General features: G+C 32.6%; 1 protein-coding gene across 2 annotated transcripts in view; it reads right to left on the bottom strand.

Moving 5' to 3' along the window:
* Window positions 1-27,611, bottom strand: part of LOC145283823 (protein phosphatase 1 regulatory subunit 3C-B-like) — a 50,305-nt gene that overhangs the window by 16,652 nt on the left and 6,042 nt on the right. Inside the window, exon 1 of one of the 2 annotated variants that reach the window (XM_080132916.1) lies at window positions 5,385-5,481. The exons of the other annotated variant lie outside the window; for it this stretch is intronic. Within the exon in view, the coding sequence (XP_079989042.1) occupies window positions 5,385-5,466 (82 nt within the window). The 5' untranslated portion in view covers window positions 5,467-5,481. Of the gene's footprint in view, window positions 1-5,384; window positions 5,482-27,611 lie in introns of those variants that run through there. 2 annotated transcript variants of the gene reach the window in all.

Consider the following 27,611-nt stretch of genomic DNA (forward strand, 5'->3'; position numbering starts at 1 on the left):
TCCATGTTTATTGTTATACCGTCGACTGAGTACTGCGTAACCTAACTTTTCCCAAACTGATAACGAGGTTTGAATTTCAGACCCCTCTGCGCTATTTCCACCAAAGAGCGATTTACGTTAAAAAATATCTTCAAGTAATGTAAACACAAACCACTGTTGATTTTCATAAACATACGATCATGAAAATTGCAATTTTGTAATAAGAAAATGCTTACTCAATTGGAACATTTTTTGAATGTACATAATTTATTTTTCTTTTCCAGATTTAACTTGGTATAAGTTTGTTTTTTATTCAGAAATACTCTAAAATTATTGATGTCTGTATACCAATGTTTTTTCCGTAGAATTTGAAATAAAACTTTTGTAAAATGTTGTACAAAGTTAATTTTAGCAATCGCATTACTCTATTCTTAAATTTTGTTATTCATTAAAAAGTAAAAATAATTTATTAATAATTAAATTAATTCAAGTTTGAGAGAAAATGATTTACAAATGAGATTTATAAATTTACATTTTATTGTTTTCGATATTCTGCCCACCCATATTTCGAATTAATCATTAGAAATTACCCCATGTTTTAAGTTTTTTTTAACTTTCGGGACCTCAATTTGTTCAATTTTCAAGTTATAAAAAATTCTTACCGTGATGTTTACACGTTTATGCGAACAAAGGAATTATTACATTTTAAATATTACATCTCTCCACAATATATAGTAAAATGATTGCAGAAATTCCCCTCTGGATCAAAGTATCGTAGGTTTGCAACAACAGATATCACATACAAATTAAATAAAGCTAAGCTAATAGCCACTATCTTATGTAACTTTCGAACACCTTTGCAGACACATTCAATCGTGATAATAAAATACTACATTACATCCTAGGAGCAACACCATCACAATATCTTCTGAGGCACGGGAACCCTCTAAATATTCAGTTTTACCACCGCCACCAGAGAAAATCTACGTTCCTCATATTCTAGGCTTACACCGCCCATAACTGGCTCATACGAACAGAGATACCATTAACTTTCCTGTATAAGAATAAAAAAATAATTATAAAGTCTCCCTCGGGGGAAATCCACTGCCTCTGTTTGGCTAACCGCTAATTCTTATTCCAGAATTAAATCATTCTAAACTAACACTTCAAAACATTACATTACGGCGTCGCTAAGACAAATATTGAATCGCACGGCATCAATAACAGTTAATAGACAATTATTTTCCAATATAACAGCGACTGATTGTTCCATCACCTTTACGTAACTAATGACTGTTTACCTTCTCTGCTAAAACTAAAACATACGTATCGTATTTATAAATTTTTTTTGTTTCTTTGAGTTAGCGACCACATATCTGGTTTTGTTTGTGTATGAACAGTTAGTTTGCTTTTTACGCCGTAATCCAGCATCGTTTAACCCCCTAACAACAAATGATACTTTTTTTTTTTTTTACCTAACACGTCTAAACAGCCATTGCAAAGTATTTTTATGGCATAACCCAGCGTAGAATAAACACCCCCAATCTCCCCATGTTAAGAACGGCTTTCGGAATGAACACTCAACATCCATATGTTAATAACAGCTTCCAAGGTTGGTTGTGTTTATTCCGAAAGCCAGGGAGGTTGGGGTGTTGATATTGCGCTGGGTTAAGTCGTAACAAAATACCCTCTTTACTTTTTTTTCTTCCAATTTTTGCTCGTCTGCTCGCTCGCATCTTTTTTTATTTTTGCTTACTCGGCGGTTTTCGTCGTTCGCCGGGCGTTGCTGAACGAGACTCAAGGAAAAAACAGGATTTAAATTGTAGAAGTACCCATTAAATAATTAATTAGGATATAAAACTTTCTTTTTTCATTTTGTTCATCTACAAGCGGAGGCCTATGTTTGCACAAAATATGCCGCGGTTTGATGAATAATGTTCGCTTATTTTTTATTTATATATATTCATACTTTTCCTCTTTGGACATTATATTTTTGGACTTATGCAGTTACTGAAGCGCAATGAATTAATCATGTGATGATTTAGAAACCCATTACAAACATGAGGGGATAGTGCTTTGCAACTATTGCATACTTCCGCCTAACAAATTAATGACAGATGCTGTAAAAAATTCAAAAAGCAAACAAACAAAAAACACTTCTCTACAGGACACAAAAGTACAAATAAATAAACGAATAAAATAAATAAATAAATGAATAAAATAAATAAATAAATGTACATAACATCTTGAATACACTCGATAACCGCACAAACATAGATTACATCAACTTCTACACATGATGTAATTCTGCTAAAAACATATACAGCCTCTTAAAGTCTTGATAATCGCTCACAATTTAAACGTTACATACTGGAATTCTATAATTTTGCTACGGCGAGCTCTAACAAAAGGTTTCAGATTTATTGGCATTATAATACGCATTGCTATCTCTTTCCTTGCGCACACGGGACTAACAAAATGTAATCAAACACATATTGCCATTTTCTTGCTCGGACGGAACACTTTCAAAATGTAAACACAGCATTGGTTTGAGGATGTAAATAAGCACAAAATACCGACACGCCACTACCCATACCCTAAAACGGCGCTAAAAGAGTTTTTTTTACGGGTACCAATATTTAATTTTAAAGTATTGAGTGATTATCAAGATTTTAATGATGCTATATTTTTTTTTTTTTTTTTTTGACATTCTTTATTCTTATAGACGATTAAATTTAATTTTATATTCTTGACCGATTACCTAGGTTACAAAGCTGCGACTTATGTCGACACTTTCCTTTTTAGAACTGATTAAACACTTTCAAATAAGTCAGAACACAAAAATATGATGCAAGTAGGTTTGGTACTCATGCACTTATTGATCCGTGCTAAAATAACGTTATTATTCAAAAAGCCATTCTTAACATGGGGAGGGGAGGGTGTTTTATACCTATTCTGTACTTTAACTTTACAATTGAAAAAAAAAACATCATAAAACTTTAATTAAACTTGGAAATACGATTTCAAAAATAGTGCGGATCAGTAAGTGCATTAGCGCCATAGGTTTTAACGCATATTTTATTGGCTACGGAAACACTTAGTTATATAAGTGTTTTCTTACTACTATTACTTCCTGTGGAGTATTTTATTGATTAGAAAATGTGCTAGAGCTACTTATAGAAACAATGCGTGCATCATACCGAAGAAAACAACGCTGGCTAACTTGAAATATACTATCATCAGTAGAAGGTAGTTATCTACCTGTTTTCGCTCAATCTAAAGAGTTAATAAGTGCTTTCTTTATAATCAGCTAATACCTACAGGTTATCGCCCCAAACCAACACTAATCGTCAGTAACCAACTGTGCAGAAAATCACAGACAGTGGTCTCCACTATCTGCCACTGGAAAAAATGTCCGAAAGTGGAAGTCAGATTACTTCATGTGGGCCACGGCTGCCAGTGTCCACTATTTTCCAGGGACGACAGTAGCCACTAACAACAACAACAACAACAACAACAACCGTAGTATAATTTGTTTTCGAGGTGGAGGGGTCCTTTAATAATTCTGTTCTGGATCTGTTATGCTTCCACCGGGAAACGTCAGTTAACGGGTCCTGCTAGTTTAAAATATTATAATATTACATTTAAAATAAGAAAACCTTCCTCTACTCAAACAAGTTTTAAAAACAAAAAGAGTAAACATTAACATCGCTAGGTGTGTAGTGTTAATGTGATGTCTGCCATTTTAATTGAAAACGAAGAATTTCCCTAATAAATTTGTAACAGAAGCGTGACGAATAAGGCGCGGAAACGCACTGAGTGACGCCATCAATTATGAAACTAACATTTTTGACACAGTTTCAGTTGCAAGTGTCAAATTTTGTTGCCGCTGCTACAACAAAATTTAAAAGTTTCATTGCATTTTATTTATCATAGAAACAAAACTAGTTGCGTAGTTATCATGATTCATATTGTATTTTTTTTTTAATGTAAAAACGATCTTTCAAGAGAGCCACCTGGAAGTGCAGGCCTAATTTGAAAATTGTTAATTCTACAAAAGCTGAAAATCGATACGCAATGTTTTGTGCAGTATACTCTCCCCAGACAAACTGGTTAAGGATCCCAGGCTTCACATTAGCTAAAATCAAATTAAGTTCATGTGAAAGTGAATAATTTCACTGCCTCTTACAAAGTATAAGTATGAATATTTAATTTCCATCTTTATATTTAGATTGTTATGTCTTGGGAAGAACGAGTCAACCAATATCTTTCCTGTATCGATAAATGCAACATCCGTATCAGAAAGAATGAGAATAAGGAAGCAGTTGCTTAACATTTAGGTTTATTTACAGTTTATCGATGAACGAACATTAACAAAGATTAAAACATACCGTGTGAAGATACAAAGTAATTAACAAAGAGAAAGAAATCTGAAATATTTATATCGTACAAAATAATGCACGAGTGAGAGGTAATAAAAGACTTCGAATGCACGGAAATGCAAAGGTACAGGCCCTCAACAGCGTCAACGTGCCACTCAGAGACAAGTATATAAAATTGTCAGGTTCCTTGACAATTATTTGTCGAGTCGGTTGAAAGATAACAGGAAAACCCATTGAGGTTTTAAAATCATGGTCAAAAGCAGAGCAGCAGGTAGACGTCCGTGAGGTTTGAAAGTCTCGCCATTATGACTGGTTTTTAAATTGATATTTCACATAAATTTAGATCAACGTTAAACCATTTTGGAGTAGTTCTAAAATTATTTAATTTCAAATGCTATTCTTATATCAACATTTTAACATCTATACTATGTGACATATTAGAAGATGCAATTGAAAACAAAGCCCTACACCAAGATTAAACAAGTTTTGAGTAAAATTTTACGAAGAACAAAACGGTGGTATTCATTTTGTGTATCGTTTTACAATAAGTTGCATACGTTCAAACCATACATCCATAAAGAGAAAAACAAACCAAAGGACGTTTTACTTCATAATAAAACAATGTTAATATAATGCACAGAGTCGAGAACAAGATTACAATGAGGTTTTCATGTTAGCTAATAAAGTGGGGTCATTTTTATTTTAGTAAATTGTCTCGCATCTTTTAAAAACTATTAATTAGAATGTAAACGCAAAAACACGAACACAGACGATATTGATTACCCCTCCCCCCTAAAAAAAAACTTAAACTCATACGTCCATTGTCGAGAAACCATCACCGTACATGTCATTAACTAGTTTCAACCCGGCGTTTTACTTCATAATAAAACAATGTTAATATAATCTAATAATAATATAATCGAGAACAAGATTGCAATGGTGGTAGCCAAACTGTGCAACATCTAAAGCGATAGTCTACCATTTCACATGTTAAAAACACGACTAAGAATAATAAAAGATTACCTTTCATTCGCCCACCTGACCAATTCACCATACAATTCTTTTCTTTTATCGTGACGAAATGTAATGATGTCAGAAGACTCATTCGATTAGCGAACAAAGAAATAACGCATTTAGACGATTGTTTAACGTCATATCGACCAGCTTTAGATGATTTCACGTCAAATCACACAATGCAACCATAAGATGAACACTATTAGTCGAAAGTATTTTTACCCATAGCTGGTGTGAGGAGGAGGAGAGAGAAAACTGACTTCACCCTTTCCCAACGGGATATCATGTATTTGAACGCAATAGATTCACACAGAAGAGTCAATTGTAAAGTTCGTAACGGTATCCACGAGGCGAATCACGCACGCTCAGATAGAAAATAATGATAAACTATAATTACATTAGAATTTTACCTGTTTTAATCTATTGTGTCTCGCTGTACTATGAATAATTTGCTTTGAACATTTAGAAAATAATAGTACTGCATAATTACTTTGAATGTATCTTCAACTTATCTTATAGTTTTTGGAATCCGCTAAAAAATTTGTGAAATTTGTTAAAATTTCATATTTGTTTGATGATGTATGAACTTATACATCTTGCGATAGTAAACCACCAAGTTATTGCCAAAAGGGTACTTCTTTGTGTGAACTGCTTTTCACAATTACCATAATGTGTAACATGTATCTTGAATGCATCTAGCCTCTTGATTTCTAAAATGCATCACATATACCCAGTGTTCTATTTATAGGGAAGTCAATATTTAGCTTTCTAAATAAAATAGTATCTCCCATTCAATTTTTGTATTTTAACATTTTAACCTATTTTCATTCATCACAGTTTAAATTCTAGTTTATACTAAATAAAAAAATAGATATCATAGGACTGAAAAGTCCGAAACTTAATATGAAAAGTCCGAAACTTAATATGAAGTCCGAAACTGTAAAAACAAGTTTATGCGTATTAAATAAATTAATCTACAAAAAAGTCTTGATTCTTATGTAGCTCCTGTTACGTTTCGTTGATACACCGGTTCGCGTAAGATGAAATTTAAGTGATGCTGAGCCTGGCTAGTGAGTGACTATAAATGAAGACCAGACGTTGTATGTAACGAAAATAGGTTCCAATTCAAATTCTGAAAAATGTTCTCCTTTGGTTGCTTTTTCTTGCTAGTACATATAACGATATGGATTATACTGCCTCTCAAAGGAATGAGTAATGTATTGGAAGATGATCTAATGACAACAAACCAAATACTACACTAACCCTCCGCACGAGTTGAGCATTGAAATACAGTAAAGATATAACTTTGGTTTAAGTCATATCAATCTCCATTTTTTTTTTATAAATACGTATAATTTACAGTCTTTATCTTAAGAGAACTCATGCGTTTCTCAATGGTCTATGAATTCAACTTTGTAATGAAAATGAATCTAAATTCAATCAAAAAATGGCTATAGAGTTAAATCCAAGGCTCAACTTAGATTCTTAAGGTAGCCATTCGCCATCCCTTGATGCAATGAATTTGTTCAGACTCCAAAAAACCAGCTCCACCTAGTGGCCAAATACATTTTATGACGTGTTATTAAAGTTTTTTCTCGAGATGACAGTGCTGGCCAGAATTCAATTTTAATAAAATGATTAGTTCAACTAAACGTAGCATTTAATGGGGAAGGATTTTATGCAATGGTTAATCGATAACAGCAAGGCTAGAGAACAACGGTCAAAATGTGATCGAAAACAAAATCGATATTAGAAAAGGAGAGAACAAATACCATAATTGTTTGCAGTCGTCTATCATTTTTATAAGTACTCGACTGAGCTTCAATTCATGCCCCCTTCAAAACATTCATACAAACACCCGTCTAGCTACCGTCAATAATTTCTATTACGCTATATGTGCCTAAAAGTAAGCACAAATTCCATGAACAAAGTTTCTTTTCCAGAACTGACCGCCTGATAACTCTACACCTTTTCCAACTAGTCCTTGGACATCCAGTATAGGGCATTAAAACTAATAAATGAAGAATAGATCAGTGACGAACTGAACAATGTCGGAATACGTAACTAAAATGCGACGTGACTGCTTTCCAGCTGACAACATCCAATGTAAACAAGTTCTTGTTGGGTCGTACTCTTAAATCATCAAATTCCACCCAATTTTAACCACTACCCATCATCATGGTATTGTCTTACAGACATCCTGACACTCGTCTTGAGTGGCCTTTGGGTTGGATAAGCAGTGACTCCTTTGGAAAAAAAAGAAAATACATGTTTTGTCAATTGAGATTTTAGGTTTATCTCTCCATCATATCTAAAAAATTTGGTGGCAGTAAGTAGCTTTAATTAAAAAAACAAAATCTGAAATATGATATCGTCAGTGATAAATGATCGTTTGGGTAGATGTTTACATGGTTTGAAGCAAACCAGACTTGCTGTTGGTTGCGCCCAATCAAAAGCAGGCATTTTATTTGTGTTTAGTTAATCGATAAGGAAACTTGCCAACCATTACGTAGTAAGATATTTCCGAATACTGATTTTTTCATCGGGAAATTTCTTACCAATTATTATAAATAGGATTTAATATATTCATTTTGTATGTACGATTAAATCATGCAACTAAATTACCCACAGGATAAGACATATTTTAAACTTCAAAAAAAAATTTAAGGTGAAAAAGAAATGTTTATAAAAACTAAAATATTTTGGAAAATAACAATGGATGGATTCTGACAAAACTGTGCCTCAAATCTTTGTGGCTAAATTCCAGTTTTTATGGCAATCAAAACAGACTTTCGAATCAATACAAATTAAGGTTTACACCGACTAAAACTACATCGCATATCTCTCAATCAGCCAGGACAGTTGAGAGACACATCCAAGCTCCAGGGCATACCACCCTCAATCTCAGGGGGCGTTAGAACGATTTCATGCTAAGGGTACATTGTATAGAACACAGCAATGAATGGGATCGAAGGATTCCTTTCTTGCTTTGCGCAGCTCGCGAAGCAGTTCAAGAATAATTAGGATTCAACCCTTTCGAACTAGTCTTTGGACATCCAGTATAAGAACATTAAAACTGATAAAGGAGCAATAGGTCAGTGACGAACTGAACAAGGTCGGAATACGTAGCTAAAATGCGACGAACCTTATCTGGAGCGCAGGAGTCAGCCAGAATCCATTTAGAAAATAGCTAGAGAACTATAGATAACCGTATATATAAGAAAGCTGTAGAAAGAGAATTTATGGAAGGAACGGAAGTTTTGATACCCCCACCCTTTGAACAGACGTTCATAGCAAAATATCAGGTTGCGAAAATACCTAGTCCTCTTAATTACCTTATAAATATCCCTAAGCGTAGAAAGGCGCAGATATGTCACATCAATTATAAAAATACTTTAGACGGACGAAGGAGAAATTAGTGCTAGCAGCACCGTACCAAAGTTAAAAAACAAAAGCAAGTAATAAAAACTGATGTAAAAAAAATTTATGATGCCCAAACCAATCTTTAAATCAGCATTTAAAGTGTTACAAACTTGTAAAATAATAGATTACCAGAAAGTTGGAGAGAAAAAAAAATCTTATATGGAAATTAAAATTGTTTTATATTTACTGAAATCAAAGAATTTTGTAATTACAAACTTAGAAATGTAAACAAGTGTGATGACGTCACCATTAATCTGTCAAAATTGAAATTTGCTTAAATGTGAACTTTATTGGTTCTAGCAGTTTCTCATTTCACGAGTAATATGAAAGACTTGGATTAGAAACGTTTCATAATAGTTGCACACTAAACCGGCAGTCTCCCTTTCTGGAAGAGTTGCATTGCTCGCAATTATCTGTGCCTTAAATTGCCTTTGTGTGAGGCAGGTAAATATAAACTACCACACCCATTATAAAGACCAGTGTCGCATTAAAACGAATGCATTAACTTAACTCAGCAGTGGCGTGACGTTAACACGTAATAGTCACATTCCTTGTTCACCCAACAGTGTTTATATATAAACGATGATTAAAAAAAAAAAAAAAAAAATTAACAGATGGAAATTAATTTCGTACGAAGTAAGTTATGGTATCACGTTGTTTTCAACTTGGGAATATGATTTCCGTCAGCATTCAATAGTTATGGTTTGGCAAATGTTTAATATGTCAGGCTTCTGCCTAAATATGTATGCTCATATGTAGGCAGCAACGTTTGTATGGATACATTTTTTTTATAACGTTTTCTCTACAAATCTATGATTATCATTTATAAACCCACCTTTGTTTCGTTATATAAACTTTCCGTGCTACTGAGATTGCTCTTTCTTCAATTATTGAATATCGTATAATTGTAAAAATATTAAATCCATCGCTTTTTGCGAGTCACATTTTATTAATTACAATAATACATTTTGTAAGAAATATAAGCGATCAACAAAAAGTACTCCCACCGCCATTACTAGAATACATTCTGGCTCGGAACATTTTGTCATCAAATGCAACTATCGCTTCCTACGTAGTTTTAGCAGCAATAATACAATGCTGTTCATGAACATCAATCTAGTTTTAAACAATAAAATATTCAATTATTTAATTTTTACAAACAAATGTCGTTTTTTTTTGTTTTTTTTAAAATAAAATTACCTTTACAGTTTACTGACAATTTGGTTCAGTTAATAGCTTAATGACCAGACCATACACTAATGTTTAAATTTCCAAATTCTATTAAAAAGAAAATTGGTTAAAACACATAAAATGCCATATTTAAAAAATGAACAAAAATAAAATTAAAGCTCATTCCCGGACAACACCGAGTATGTTCGGCTGGTAGACATAATTAATAAACTTTCAATTGTTTTAAATTCAATCGATATTATTTTATATTTTTAACACTAGAGACTATATAAATAAATAAGTTAGATCCCAATTAATGATATTTTAAAACATTCAAAGGCTTGACGAGCCGTTTTGTTTACACATGAAATCGTAAAATCGTGTCAAGAAACACTAGAAAAGAAAACAAAGCCAATAACATTCACATCGTAAGAGGACACACACACACACACACACACATATATATACTATTCTTTCTCGTACGCGTATTTCTGGTTTATGTATAACTGCGACATGACACTAAAAAATTACTAATAATCAAATATTTGGCATAAAAATAAGGAAAAATCGAAATAATTAAAAAAAAAAAAATATTTAAAAAAACAAATATAAAGAGTCTCATATTATGCAGTATTTAATACACACAGTTATTTAATTGCTGCCCGACGAGAGCAATATGTGACAGCAGGTCGATTTTAACGTGAGGAAAACCATCTTCCCAAAAAAGGACACTTTGGCCATAGGCACGAATAAAAATCGCCTTAGTATAAAAGGGGTTCTCCATCCATTGATCAAGTGTAGCATCAGGACCGATACTACACTCGGATCCCAGCCCGAAGATTTCGGCTTGGTTGTTGGACAAGACTCAAGAAACGTTTCATGATATTTATATTAATAAAACTGCCAAACAAGATGTCGTGCGTTTTTTCTCGTTCACATGTAACTTCGATAAGTATATTTGCGATTAATCGAATTACGTTTCTCTAAGTGCCCAGCTAGCAATATGTTTTTTACCCAGGCAACGCCGACTCTATAAAGTTTATTTACAAACAAGTTATATATAAAAAAGAATTTATTCGTAAAAATTACCCAATTTTTACGAAATTTAAATTTGATTTCTATAAAAAAAAAAAGTGTTTAATCGATAAGTAAGAGTCAGAAAAATAAAAGCTTCAATCAGAGATTGATTTTGTACGTTTTAAATCCCGACAAGCAATCATTTAAATACAAAGCATCATATATAAATATTATAAGCATCATAAAATTGACCTTTTTTTACCTTACTTTCTGAGTATTTCTAAAGTATAAGTAGGCAGGGGGGAGGTCGTTAAAGAATGTAACGAATCGATGCCCCCCCCTTATTTGCTGTTTTGGAGAATGGCTTGTGGCGTAGTTTCCAACAGATCTAATTTTGGAGTGTTGCCAACATACTCGGAAGATGGCTATAATAGCTCATCCTGAAAAAATGCATTCTATTCTTAAACCGAATTAACAGCTCCGAACTAGTTAGCGTTACATTATTTAGTTTCGACATTTAAGAGATGCGTGGTGTTAATTTGTAAAGAATCTTATTTCTACATTTATTAGGTTTATTTTCTAACCTATATAAAGTCCAGTCTGCCACATGGAAAGAATATAAAAGATAAGGTTTTAAGTGAGAGATAAGCTTTACAAAACTTAAACATGGACATTTAGCTGCTTCAACACATTGTCTATGTTTTTAGCTCTAGATTAGCTGTAAAAGCTAATTGACCCTATAATCATTTACTAATGAAAATCAGACTTACATAACCTATAGTTTTTCTCCATCTCTACAAATCAATAGACCAGTCTCCAAACATTAGACCAGCAATGACAACTGCCTAAACGTTTCTCCACTTAGTTGCCGGGGGGGGGGGGATGAAACCAAGAAATTTTTGCTCTCACTCTTGAATACCATATTTTTTTATTCATTCTTAAAAACGTTCTATGAATATAATTCTTCAAATTAATAAGTAAAAATAAAACGTCTTCTCTACGAATACCCGGCGCGAATACAGACAACACGATAATGCTGTGAAACCTAAGACAAAAAAACGCATTTTCTAAATTCAGTTGATACTTTTGCTTTTGTACATTGTGAGAAACCTCTAACGGATTTGCTTTGCGTTTAAAAAAAATATTTGTGGCGTTTGCAACCATTAACGAATTAAGGTCTTATTTTATGAATGAAACGAAATGTATTTTCGGTGGAATTGAATTTCGTAATTAGTTTCGTAATTTCATAAGCTTTAAAAATATTGTGGTGGAGGGGATACTCATTGATTTTTTTGCTTTATCGGCGTGTGCTTTCTTGGGGGTGGAGCTCTATTTTTTAGATGTACATTTTTGAACCGTATGGTAACTTGCTGGAAATTAGGTCACTCCTAATGAAGTGAATTGACAGAAAAAAAAAAAAAATAAAACAAAAAATAAAACGTTTTAAAAAAAAATTCAGCACCTACGAATATCCACAACTTATATCAAAATAACGAAATCAATCATTAAACAAAGCGACTAGTTAACTAATGAAGTGTAATTTTGCAAAGCAACAGGCAAATTAGTTAACCTTGTAACTTCAATCACATGACAAAAGAAATGCAGTTTTGCAGGGTTTTTTTTTACATGAACTTTTGTCGTTTTAATCTCACAGTGCGAGAAATGGTTCAACTTTATAAAAATGCTGATTTATTGGTATAACAAGCCCAGGCTAATTCTGAAGTCAAAAGAAGTATGTTATTTGAACCATCCTCAACCACAAATTTTGATTTTTCACAAATGTTTGTCGGGATAGCAATTTTAAATATCAAACGATAAATCAAGCGAACAATTGTTTCACGATAAAAACAAATTATCAAGATTTGCTTGGTAACTGATCTTACCTATTACTTGGCGACTAAAACAAATGCCGTTCAAAAAAGCGTATAGATTTGAAATAGGTTTAAATAGGGCCTGGCCAGCTCTTACACCTACCCCCCTCGTCCAGTGTCCTAATTTCAATCTTCGAAGTAAGAAAATTTTTTACAGTAGACAAAACGAAAAAGTGGTAAAAGTTTAATAACAAATAAATGTTACCAAAGGCAAGATAATTACTTTTCTACCTACTTTAATAATTTTTGGGTTTTCAACTTATTTTAAAACGTTTATCAAGTTCAAAAATAAAAATACTAGTCATCCAACAAATATCAGTGATATTTATTGAGTGGATTTTTTATCAGTATAAGGTTTTATTTTTAAGTTTTGAGTAATTATAGAGATTTCAAATGGAGTCAGCTTCATATAGTCATTTTTGTTTTAGTTTTAACTAGGCTTGGCCAAAAAATGGATTTTTTTAACGACTTAAAATCCATTAAAATTCAATATTCTTGAGCAACCTTTTTCAGAAAGATAAACGCCTGAATTTTATCAGATGAAAATATAAAACTTTTCTATTTTTAATAGAATTTTAAATTTTCTAAAAGAGGAAAAAAAAACACATACACACACCATTCACTGCGATTTTTGTCTAGATGGGTTAAATATGTTTGTTAAAAAGTTTTTAAATCAGATTTTTTTTGTCCACATAAGATTTAGGATGATTTGCTATAAGAATATGCACAAAAATATTATAACATAAGTGAATTTCAAATAATTCCATCTTTTATCTCAATATATAGATGTTGCGTGGCGAAATTTATAATCCAAAATTTAACGTTACATTAAAAGAAACTACGGTAGCGTTTACAAGATAAAATAAATTCATTTAGTCCTAACGTTTGTTTGGACGATCAAGTGAAGAATAAGGGTTTAGTTTTTTCATAAACCACACACACACAACCCCGAAGTTTAGCAACACACACACATAACCCCAAGAGTTTAGCAACGATGAGACTGGCCAGTATCAAATGAGTAACCATTTTAGGAATGCTAGGTGCCGTATGTGTGTGAGACAACACCTGTATCTAGTATCATGTTTGGTCGTCTTGACCCTGTCTTGCCATCAGGACGATAGAGTGTGGTAGATGCGATTCCCCACACTTTAAACTAAGTCAAGTGCAAGTCACATCATCATCAGATAATTGCCAAACCAGTGATGTTCCTATTCACTTGCCTCCCCAGGAGGGCATAGTTAGACACAAGATTGGTTTTTAAATATGGAGAAAATCAGTCCCCCCAAAATGGGGCACTCTGGATAAGAACAAACATAAAAATTGCCCCAGTCTAGAAAGATTTTTCATTGAACGAGGAAAAGACAGGTTAAGTGTAACATCAGAACAGATAGTACACTCTGATTTTAGCCCCCAAATCAGTGATGCTTGTGGTCTTCATCGACAACGATGAATGACATAACCCCCCTTACTTCATTTGTAGTCACTTCTACCGTTAAAATATTTTTTTTTATGTAACTAAACTTGCAAATATATATTTTTTAAATAATTGAATTAAATAATTCCAAACGCCTTCAATATCATGTTACTTTCTCTTTATATTTTTTCATTCACACTAATTGTTATCAAGCTTTAAATTTTTCATAGTAAATAAAAATAAATTAAAACTGATTTTTTTTCTGTTATTTTTGTTTCATTAGAATTTGTTGGCCCTTAAAATTGTGGTATCGCATGGCGGCAGACTTAGACGTGATTTTGGAAAAGAGGGAGACAACAACTGTTTGTAATTACAGAAAAACTGTTTTTTTTGGGGGCCGCATGGTCTTCCGTAGATGAAGTAATATCACATTGTCGAAAGAAATTATCGTATTTTTAGAAAAATGCGCAGTTATTTATCATTTTTTTGGTATCTATTTCCTATATAATAGTATATTAGCAATATTGAGCTTTTAATATAAAAGAAAATTATTAATTTTTCAAAGATTTAAAAGTAGTGTTTTTCCGCAAAAATAATGAACAAATATCTTTTTGAAAGATAATAATTTATACATTCAACGAATTTCCCACTCCAAAAGATGAAAAATAAAGTACATTCAAAATTCCGATTTTCAATCTTAAACTCTGATACGTGCACGGTGTTTTGTTTGTTTTATGTACAATCCTCACTCTCCCCACAATGCGACATACTTTGTTCAGTTTCAGCTGATTATTTTAAGCATGCTTGTATGCAATATATATGTATATATATATATATATATATATATATATATATATATAATATCGATTATGAAAATGTACACTATTATAAAGTTCATTCTTCACTCAATAACTGGTGAAAATTGAGTATTGATTGCATAATTACTTGATTTCTGGTATATTTTTAAAGAGAGACCATCAAAAACTACTATCTCTGTTTTGGCCGTGCCTAGTTTTAACTTACGTCCCCGGCACTATTTGCGTTTCAAAGTAAATAAACGCTTTAAAATAAGTTAAAACACCAATAACTTATCCAGATAGGTAGGTAGAAGATTAACTTATCTTGCCTTTGGTAACATTTATCCATTCTGTTGCCTGTTGTAAAACATACCAGAAAATCGGTACTAATAAATTGATAAAATCAGTTCATTCGCTGGTATTCCTTTAAAATGTGTAGCTTGTTAACTTTTTATGTCACACCGGATGTGCAATTAATGAATGACGTCATTACACGTCACATCGCCTTCAAAATGTACTAATATTTGTAGTGAATAAGTCGGTTAATTTTCAAATTGATTTTTGATAATCTATTAACGATCATTAGATCTACAACAGCACCTTTAAAAGTAAAAAAAGAACTTTATTACGTTTTCTTATTTGGCCATATTGATAGTTATGTTTACCAGCCCCCCCCCCCAATGGCTACCATATGTTAGTTCAGGTTCTTTTTCTTTCTATTAAATATTTCATATGATAAAGATGAAATTTAAATTTTACCAAAAATAAAAAAAATAACATTTTTACATTTCTGTTCATACAAAAAAAAAATAATAACGAAGTGACGTGCGAACATGTAAATGTTATTGCATAGAACATACTGTATTCATGAAAAAGTAAACGGTGCCACTTGGACGTAAGCGACTACTATTTGCGACGATGCCTAAGAAAGATTAACAAGGTGTTGGTTTACGTTACATTTGAACTTCTGCATGTCAGTACAGCCAGGAAAGCAGGTAGTATGAAGGGCATTGCAAAGTCTAGCTGTTCGAGTATATTAGAGTATAAAGCTTCCTGGCATTTAGGGACATCAACAATGAAGGAGCGAATTTTTATTTATTTTTTTTTTGCTAAGCGGGTTTATCGGGGATATGTACGTCAAGGGGGTCACAAATGCAATGAGTTCATTGCACATTCCATTAAAATACTCATCAAGCAGGCACAGAGATGCAACATTGTGGAGATGGGACAGTAGTTGTAGCTTAGTTAACAAAGTGGCACCTATTAGATTACAAAATTATTTTGACCCTATCCAAGATGGAGAAACTAATAGTAGATGCACCGGACCAGATATGGCAACAATACTTCATGCATGGGCGAATGGTGGTCTTGTGGAAGTATAGGATACCTTTGGGTGTGAGTAGTCTGCTAAGACAATAGAAGGAACCCACCTTCTTTGCAGCAGCCTTCGCAATGTCCTCAATGTAATTGTTCCAGTTCATATTGCCTGTGAATGTTTATTCAGTAGTTTCAGAAATATTTATTTTTTTTTACAAAGTGAAAAAATTCGATACTTAAAGCGATTTGATATAACTGCTAATAATGGAAATCTACAGAGACTTTAATCAGTCCCCCCCCCTAAAAAAATAAAAAAAAACATCAGCGCTTATTATCAGCAAGTAATCACTGATGTCACTTATGCCCTAGCGAATACAACTAAACTAAATAAATGATGTCGGTCAGATTTTTAAAGTTAAACATAAATAGAATTTAAGCTGACTCAAACTAATCCTGACTATTTGTTTCCTCCTTTGTTTTCGTTGTAACAAACTAAGGATCAACATCGATGCGATTTATTTATCCAGTTAAGTTTTTAGAAAGTTAAGCAAGTGTTCATTTGTGATTTCAACATTACTGGATTATTGAAATATTCATTTTTTTTTTTACTTACATCAGTTAAGTTAGTTAAATTCACACTTTTAGCTTAGATACTAAACGAAAAAGTGTAGTTATAGAATATAGAAATATATAATGCATTTCAACGTAGTCTACATATATTTGTATGGATCCAAACAAATTAATCGATCATTCTGACTTTTAGAACATCTGCCTGTCGTAAGGGATCATAAAGAGGACTGTATTTAGTTTAATTTATGCAAAGGATTAAAAACTGATAAAATCATCCGTGGAAATTCAGATACCTCTGATTTTTTTTGAAATTTAAACTACAGGAATTAGACATTAATAAATATTCCAAATTAAGTTTATTTGGCGTATTTTCAATGTTTTAGAATGTACACCTTCCATTTGAAAATTCAAACATTTCAGATTTGCATTGAATTTAAGCAAGATTCCCTGAATTTCAATTTCTTAAGCTCCCTTAAGTTTAAACCTTACATTTCATACGTTTACTAACTTCATAACCCGTTTACTTCATAATAGATTTGGATCAAAATTGATATAAGGATTCTAGACAAAATTTAGTATCATAGCTTTATTTAAATCTTAAATATAAAAGTATCCGTTCATATATATATGACTGTAGTGGAGAGATTGGTATTATCTAACTTGGACAATTGCATTACAGAGTTGCTCTGCGTCTCTTGCTACCTAAAAGATCTTTTATAGACATCGTCGTAGACATTTCTAGATTTGACGTATTTCATCCCATACACACGTTTGCTCAATACTGTACATAGGTAGCTATTTGACTTCTCGGTTTGAGAACAAATCAAGTAGTCAGTTATATTGAGCGTAAAAACTAAGTGAATAGCAATCGGGGAATTACTTTCTGATCCACTTTTGACAAGGAAAAAACCATAACCGAAATACATTGTTAATGTTTTATTATGTTTATTCAAGAGTGAAAAACGTTGTTTGAAACTTGCTAAAAGGTTTTTATATTTTATTAATTCGTGCAGTCTGCTATTATTAAAGCCAGTCACGCGTTAATTCAACGAAAATAATTTATTCTTAATCAGAAAATGTTTTTCTGGGTGCAGTCATGTGGCCATTAAGTACATTATCGTGACAGAATAGTAAAAGAGGTGCTAGGGTTAATAAGAAAAACAAAACTAAGCGCAGAGAAATTATATACTACTTATGTCTACTTCAGGGTATTGTTGGGTACACGAGTCGATCACTTGTGTTTCCAAACATCTATAATATAAATCTCACATATCTGTTTAAATGTATGTATGCCTGTCTGCCTAAAACTGTTGATAGAGGTGACGGATTTTCGCAATATCAGTATCGTTTTGAAGCTCGACCCTTCGGACGACAAATATCGAAAAATTGGCTCAAAACAGTAATTCCTTCACCCTCAACTGGGCACTTTTCTACAGTAGGGGGTCGTTTTTTTTCGCAGATCTCTTTTCCATTGACTAGCCTTAATTTAAACATTTGTCACTTCCAGTTTGACGATGGGCGCAACAGCAGAGGCGTCACGTTTTTTTTTTCACGTTCTTTTTCTCCTTCACGTTCGAGCCTGCCTGCCTACTACCACTTTTATTTTTTGCTCAACACACACCTCCAAACACCCGAGCTAGTTTTGATATATTGTAAAGATAACCTCTTAATTCATTGTATTAGTTCATAAGTTTCTTCTGGCGTTTAAACGAAGATATTCGCGAGATCAGATATTGTAGATATGTGACACAAAGTGAAATTCGAAATTTATATAAAAAAAAAACTTAATATACGGTATAAGTTTTATTGATCTAATTTGCATACTATTTTTGCATTTATATACTGACGCCATTTTTTTTCATGAATTCAGAAGTACGATTTGATTCTTTAACACAACAAAGGCGCGTTAGAAAATGGGTTACCCCTGGTTTTAGAAAATACGGACAGTTAAGACCAGCTTTGCTCGGGCACTATATACTGTTCAAAACTTTATGTGCATATGTATATATATATATATATACTCCTAATTTTAGGAAATATAAATTAGATATTAGATAATACATTGCTGTTAAAATTTAAATGCGGATTTGATAAGAATTTTAAGGCCAGAAATGCTTTTCTATTGGATAAGTTAAACGCTTTCAAAGTGAAACGAAGTCGAAAGAAAAAAAAAGATTAAAATAGTGAACTTGCAAAAATGCATTCTATCAAATGATTTAATTTTGTCTTTTTCTTCAAAACAAAGTTTTAAACTATTTTGGGTAGTTTATACTATTGCAGTTTTTATTTGAATACGCGATAAATAAGAAATAATGCACAAGTCACGTAAAGGCGAGAAACACACGAAGTAGTCATAAAATTATATTAATAGAGATATTAATACGCTAAAGCTAAACCCAAATAGACTACAATAATTACAAAACGTAATTATTTACATCTGTTAAAGAAATAAATAGGCAGAATTAAATACAATTGCCCCACCTCTTCATCCTGAAATCTTTTTCTTATTCAGTTTGTTTTGATGTTTTTGTTGCTACCCCCCTCCCGTAGTATTTCGAAACTAATGTCCCATTATTAAGTGCTCGTAATTTAGCGCCGAAATAGAATTATTACATGAAATAAATAGGATAAGGAAATGCATGGCGTTATATTTAGAGTTCAATATTAGCGCCAACATTCATCACCAACATTTATCAATACCGTTTGAAAACCGTATTAAGTGATTCCACACGGAATAGAGGACACCCTAGTAACTTTCGTTTATCCGAAAAATTGCTGTTTACTTGGTAAGCTGCTCTTTTGGGTAGAGGGTGAGTGGTATGTGGAGATTTTCAAGCACCTCGTCATTCAATTGTCAATCTACCCCTTTTCTGTGCAATTGTAATAAAATGACACTTGCCTTTTTGACCAGTGTTTAGCTCAAATAATACCGTTTACGATGCTGTTTTGAAATTTCAGGAGGGTTAGTTGACATTAAACATACTGAAGAAGCTGAATTCCAGTGTAAAAATCGAACAAGTTGATAAAAAAAAAAAAAATTAAAAATAAGAGAATTTGATGCAATTCTGAATTTTTGAGATGAGGAGATGTAAATGCTTGTGTTTAAAAAAAAGGAAAAATACGCATGGGTATCGATCCTCTGTTTCGTAAGACATTTTTCACTAATATTAACAATTAGTATATATATATCCTTTAAAGATATCTTAGTAAGCAATGAAGATTGAACCTCCTTTATGATCCACGGACCCACCTCAAACCCACGGTTCGATTTCTTGTAATGCAAAGCTAACCCTCTTTTCTTAGTAGAGAAAAAGAAGCATGTTTTCAACACCCGAAGAAGGACGCAGGCTGCAGCGATTGAAACGTTGTGTCAATAACACCCAAGATGAGAATAATATTCCGATTAATCAACATAACACAAGCAAGAAAATTGGATGTTTAATAACATTTCCGGTATGAAGTTTCGTTATTTACAATTAAAAGATTTCGGACTATTGTCCTTGCTTTCATTTAATAACATTTGTTTGTTTCTTCGTCCTTCCTTTGGTAACTTTTTCTCATTTGTAGTCAGTAATCGCTTTAAATAGAACCAGTTACAGTAGAACCCCAGGATAGAGCATTAAAAATTAACAAAATACAATACATGTATATAATAAAATAACATTATAAATAACAATGTAAGACGAGGCAAATACCGTAACCAGGGGCCAGAAAAAAAAAAACATTCCACACCGTAAGTTGGAAAAAAAAAAAAAAAAAAAAGAAGCGTATCCTAGGGCCACCGTATCCCGAAGTTCTACTATATTTAATCCACTAGGATAGACAGATTATTTTAAATATATTATCAGTTATATCTTAAGTTCCAACAATAGGGATTGAACCAACAAACTCTGTAGGGATTTCATTCGAGAATCTTAACCGCTGCTTATATAACGAAAATTAAAAAAAGATCCGAAACATAACCTTAAAAAGATTTAAAAAAAAGCCCCCTTTTGATTTCGAATTGCTGTCATGTAATGGCGCAGACATATTGAAACGCTTAGCTCCCAAATGTTACTAACTATTTTTGCTAGTTTTTCACAGCGATCTTAACTGTTTGTCTGATTTGTGGATTTCTTTTTATTTTTAATTTTGCAAATATTCATCTCGCGCCGTCGTAGAAAAGACAATATAATCGATACTATTAGATACATCATTTTTATTTTTTTTATTTTTTTTAGAGAATTGCTCCTGCAAGACATGAAGCCACTTTATATAAGTAGCTAAAAAGAACGAAAGATGATTATCACGAAGACAGGAAATGCCTATTAGCCTTGGTCTGAAAAGACCAAACTATAGATAGGAGGAAGACAGTCAGCAGAAAAGAACTTTACAAGTTTGCCATTATTGGAAAAAAAGTTGGAAATACGTTTAGATTTTTTTGAATAAACATTGATTTTATTAGTTTTTTTTAAAAAGAAATTTTTTTAAAAAGAAATAAAAAAGAACTCGCTTTACGACTATGTTCGGATAGAAACAAAATAAAATAAAACAAAATAAAATAAAACAAAATAAAATAAAATAAAAAATCAGAAAATAAGTTTTTTGCATGATGTCTTGATTTCTCCTTTGTGGGGAAAAGACAAAATAAATTGCTAAAATTTAACAGCTATTTTGGGAACTAATCTCTTCAGTATACCAAACACCGCGCCCCCACTAAATGACACAATAGGCAATATGTTAACCCAGTTCTAATTGCTTTTGTACAGCCAGCATCGAACAGATTACTGGTTCTGTACTGGAAAGAAAAGGTTAAAATGTCTAAATCTTTTTGAGTTTCTATAAATTTGGAACTTCTTTAATTAGATCAAGATTAACAGATAAAATATTTAATTTTTAGAAACCTTTAGACATTTTTGCGACATGAAAGATACACGAAGAGAATATGAGTTTTTTGGCCGGCATCTCCATTTTCACGAGAAGAGTTATCGTCGCGCACCTTTTTGACAACATCAGTTGACGATGTGGTTCGAAAGAATAAGAGGCGATAAGATAACGTAGCTGCATTTATCAGACATTAGCCATAAAGATATACGATACAAAAAGTATTAAATTGTTTTTCGGATACTTATAAATGGACACTCAGCAAATTTTGATACTCTGATGGAGTGTCCCAGAAATGTCTGAAGTTGTTCCTCTTTATTATTGGGGTTTTATTTCGCTTTTATTTTAAGGACTACAATTTTTTAAACTCTAGCCTTTCACATGTATAGTGTCGTCTACCGTTTTGCATTTTTCACATCATGAACGGCTTCGGTCATTTCCGGGAATAACTATAGATTCTGTCAAAGTACTGAAATCCTGAGTACCCATTCTTTACAAGCTTTTGTTCAGTCAGTACCGGATTGTCTGGGGAGAACCTAAAAATTAAAAATAAACTTATACAATTATGACCATCACGCTTCGCAAGTTATGTGTGGGGTCTTACACAGGAAGATTCTATTCGAGTTTTGGTATCTTATTTCAATGTTGAAGATAAAGTAATGCAGTAAGAGAAATAATAGCTTTTCGTAGTCTTGTTATTAAATCCATTAAACATTTGAAATTTTTGACAATCGCGAGATTTGACATGAAGCATCTTCGAGATGCTGAGTGTGTCATAAAGGAGGAGGGACTGTTAGTACTAATAACAATAAATATAAACTCCAAGTTATTGGGCGGAATTGCATTCTTGCCATGTCGGGGGAGGGGAGGGGTATAATTGTGGTATTACTGATGATAAACATGTTTTGACGTTAAAAATGAATGGACAAAACTCCGATTAGTAAAGTGCTAGCTAAAAGCTTTCAAGCGTGACTTTTTAGCAAAAAAGTCATATTTCAGTTTTTGAAAATCAACTGAAGACATTTGCAAGACATTTATAAGACAGCTGAGAACCTCATTTAGTGCTACTCTAGCACTTAATGTGATAACAGAAAAAAGATCAAAGGAAGAGGAATGTATCGTTTATTGTCAAGGGTGTTGCACAAAGATTTATATTATAAAACCGTTTCGAATTGCTCTACTACTAGTGATATGCAAACATTGTTTAATGGGTTGAGTAAAATGCACGAAGCAATGAAAAAGTATTAAGTTAGTTAATAGTACTGTTATGCCATTAAAAATATCACATACACACAGAACCAGCGCGAAACATTTACCGTACTATGTCGTGCCTTAATTTGTCGTACATAAACAGGAAAACATTTTTGTTAAGCCACCACGGCAGAAGAAACAAAAAAAAAAAACGAGTATTTTGATTCTTCGAACTACAGTTCTCATCTTTAGTGTTATTTGCACAACGTTTCGGTCGTTATAACAGACCTTTTTGAGGTGTATCTTTTCTAACTCGAGAATCTGCACAGAATTGAGAATGAAATCCTTTAATCCACGGACGTCGCATACTCTTGTCCCATCAGTCTTAAATAATTCTTCTGGAGGTCGAATATTTAAGCCTCGGTGCGAGCAATACTCATAATACAATTGCGACACACTGAGATCATGCTACCACGTGCATTAAAGGATCCGTACGACATTCTGTTTAGATTCTACAGTTCGACAAGCCACACCCGAAGAAGATCGGAGATTACATCGTCCGAAATGTTGTGAAAGATAACAGCTCGAGTAATCCAAATACCAATTATCTAAAAAAAAATCAGAAAAACAAGAAATTAATTAATATCTGTTACCTAGAGCAGTAACTTTTTCCTCTATTGTGTAATTTATTCTTCCTAAACGAATGTAGCTACCGTCGCCCTCTTACAATGGCATAAACTAATTAGTCGAGTTTATAGTGGGAATGTAGCTGTCTTGTTCAGCTGCAAGAATAGTCTGGCGGGTTCTGTCGACATTCCCTTATAAATGAGAGCGCCTTGAACTCATCGCTTCATAAGAAAGAAGAAAATAATGCCTGAGAGAATGATTGTCCCTCGCAAATACATTTTGATCTTCGTTCAAAGCCGGAAGTAAAAACTTATTTCAGAATCCAAAATAATGTTCAGCCTAGTCTTTACCTCAGTTTAGTCTTTAAGAAAATGAAACTCCCTTCAAATTCATGTTTCACAATTAGTTTCATTGCGTGTGTGAAGTGTCAAATTCACAAAGACTTTGCCCTTTTGTTTTTCAATTCAAAAGATTGAGTTGAATAATGTGCAATACACAAGTGGACATAAAAAGCTGGTTCTATTGCAGGTTTTTACGCCACCAGTTAATTATGGGTTATTAATACTAAAAGCTCAATGTTTTCATAAACATTGGTTTCATTTTAAACAAGTGAAGTATGCATGGTGCCCCGTGAGTGCACAGTGAACGAGGCATTAAAAAAAAAGAGTTCTGCACCATGCAAAAAAAAAAAAAAATGACAGTGTAAAAAAACGTGGTCAAAAGACCATAAATTACTAGCTGAGGTAGAAATTAATAGATACTGCCTCGAGAATTTTTAAGTGGATTTTCAAGATAGAGAAAGTTTCATCCGTGTACCTTCCAATGCAAATCTGGCACTGCAATAAATGTTCGCCGATAGCTGACTGTAAACGCCCGGATGTTAGCCATTTTTTGGGGTTTACGTATCGAAGGAGGTAGACATGTTGGGAAATTCTTTTGTCTAATTTGTGTTTTTAAAACATTAAATCAGAGCGAAGGAGAAATATTTTAGAAGTGTATTTTAGTTTTTGTTCATTATCGCACTTTTTTAACCCCCCGTACACAATTAATAATAATGGCACTGCGCCCAGTGTTATATATATATATATATATATATATATATATAAGCGAGATAAGACACTGATAGAATTCAGATGAAAGATCCTGAAAATAACCCCTTCTGTATATTCTTTTGTCAAACAATAAATTCTTAAATCGAATATATGTCTCTATATGTTGTTTTTTCAGAATTTAAAATTGAACCACAAAACTTATTACTAGCAGGCCGCCCGACGTTGCCGGGTCGTAAAAATACGCTTTAATATAATATTTTAAATTACGTAGATTTCATACGATGAAAGGCAAATTATTTGATTTTTATATTGTATGCAATATATAGTAATGATTTCAGTAGTAAAAAATAAATTCCACTCAAGTGCTATCAGCTAAAACCGAACCCAAAGCATTTCGCCCTCTAACCCTTATCAGTTACCATTCGAGCTAACAGATCGATAGCAAAACTGACATAAACGTATATTTGCGCATGCATAAAAAACGCTTTAAGTCGACGTAGGCCTGACAAGCTTTGATTTTTCTTTAATTTTCAACGATTAACAGCTATTTTTTACTGACTACAATCCAAATCGAATTTGTTCCACATGTCCGAATTTCCTATATATCAAGTTTAAAGTCTTTAGACCAAAAACTGACTGAGTAGTTTGACAGAGATTGGTCCTCATAAACAAGGTTATTTTATATGCATATATATCAAATACCATATGTATGTATATTTGTTTCGGCATTTATTCAATACTAATTAATACATTAGTAGAATTTAAAGTAAAATGCTTGTAGCAAAAAATATTCATGACTAGCAGGGAGACCCGACGTTGCTCAGGATTGAATAATGACCAACAAATGATTCACACTCCCATATTTTTATTGTCATCGAAATTTGTGAAATCGCCTATTTTTTTTTTTTAATCAAATCGATTGATTGCCTTCTCTAGTTAGGGATCCGTTGCGGTATACAGGGAGTAAGCTTCACATGCATCCCTGCAGTGAGTTAGTCTACAATACATTGTAGTCTACATTGCACTGTAGAGAAATATTTTTTTATATATAATGGCTTGAATTTAAGTTTAAAACGAAAAAAGTCAAGTATCATAGTTCAATTGTGCTTTAAACAGTAACATTCATTTCGAACGCGCTCTGTCATAAAAGAGCTTACTGTTATTTTTTTTTGGTCTTTTTTTGCTCGTGTGATAATAAAGCTTCTCAAATGCATTTGTAATGTTAGGTGTTAATTTTGGTCAAAATTGCTGTTCCTTCTTTCATCGGATTATTTCGATTATCGATTTTTATCGAAGATATTCCGATACAAAACCCATCTAAGAACGCTGCTTAACACAAAGTACTTTTATGGGAAATTTCATAAAAATCGACCCATATAAACGAACTTTCACACAAAGTTCCTTTTATATAATATAGTACAGATATATGGTACTTCTGGGGTTTCTGGACTATTTATATTCGGTCATTTTTATTTGAACTGATAAAGAAGGAACTTTTAAATGAGGTTTTCGTGACAAGTTATTGCATTCTTTTAAAGAAATTTTCTTTTAACTGTCTTTACAAAAATTGATCGGTGAAAAGATATTTAATTAAAAAAAAAATTATCTCTAAAACTGAAATTATACTTAACATCACAATCTGGTTCGAAAGAGTTTTGAGCATAATACCCGGCAGCTCCGCTGATCAGATCCAGAGAAATGCTGATCATGTTTTTGAGCTAGGAGCTAGAGAGAGTAACAAGTAAATTATTCCTTCAGGCTCGCACAGATCTGTTATTTCTAAGTTTTCCCTCTCTTAAACCTTTACCCGACAAAGGTATCGGCGTCTTGTCTATTTCAATCTGTAACTGAAGGAAACAGATGGATTTATAGTATAACTATTATTCGCCAGATGAAGGTCTTCAAAATTACTTTCAAATAACATAGGGCCACTAAGTTAAAATGTCGACCACTATTTTAAAAATTAAATTGGATTAAGTTTTTTCGACAAATCAACCCTTCTGAGATTATTTGATGTCGAAAGGGATTGCGATTGATAATATTCAGTTAAAAGTGCGTAGAAATGTTACTCTGATAGCAGAGAATGTCAGTTCAAAGGTTTTTCACTGCGAATTACAAAGAAGATCAGAAATGGTCGAGCTGTTGCCAAACAATCACTTAGTACAGACTTTAAAGCAAGATTTTCGCTTAATCCCTTACTCGATGTTAAGAGACTTTTCAAATAATTTTTCAAATCAGCAAGTGAACCAACTTTTTTTTTTAGGGAAGTATTTTTAACTTTGTTTTTTGAGGCGGGGGCTAAATTTGTTTTTAACGTTAACCCAACACGCTTACATTCGTATGCTTTAGCGAAGTCTTTTTTTTTTTTTTTTTGTACATGGCTTTGAAACTTCGATCATTTCCGGTGTGTTCCGTATATTTGAAACAGCGCTAATATGATTACCCATCTATATTACGCCGCAATAAAATAAATAAAACACACACACACACACTATGTGCATATTAGTGGCCTGGAAAGACCATAGGGAAGAAAACCGAAGCAGCAAAACAATCTCATTATATATATATATATATATATATATATATATATATATATATATATATATATATATATATAGGCAAATTTGGCCATAATTTATTGGTTTAAAAATATAGTTTTTTTTCTACGAATTGTCAGAATTTTAACCATAGAATAGTATTATAATCTTCCAAAATCCTGCAAATTTTCATCTAGTTTCGTCCAATAGAACCAAAGATATGAACATTTCAATATTCAATTTGGCTACCAGTACACACACACACACATTTTTTGGCAATTTTATAAGTTCCAAATCTCAGCGACTATTAATCAGAATTTAACAAATGAGAGCTCGGTGGAAAGGTAATGACCTGAATTGTGTAGTGCGCTATGTGGCATCTGTCCT

The sequence above is a fragment of the Euprymna scolopes genome, chromosome 8 (genome assembly GCF_053919585.1).
Source record: "Euprymna scolopes isolate OS-2025 chromosome 8, ASM5391958v1, whole genome shotgun sequence".
Taxonomy (NCBI): domain Eukaryota; kingdom Metazoa; phylum Mollusca; class Cephalopoda; order Sepiida; family Sepiolidae; genus Euprymna; species Euprymna scolopes.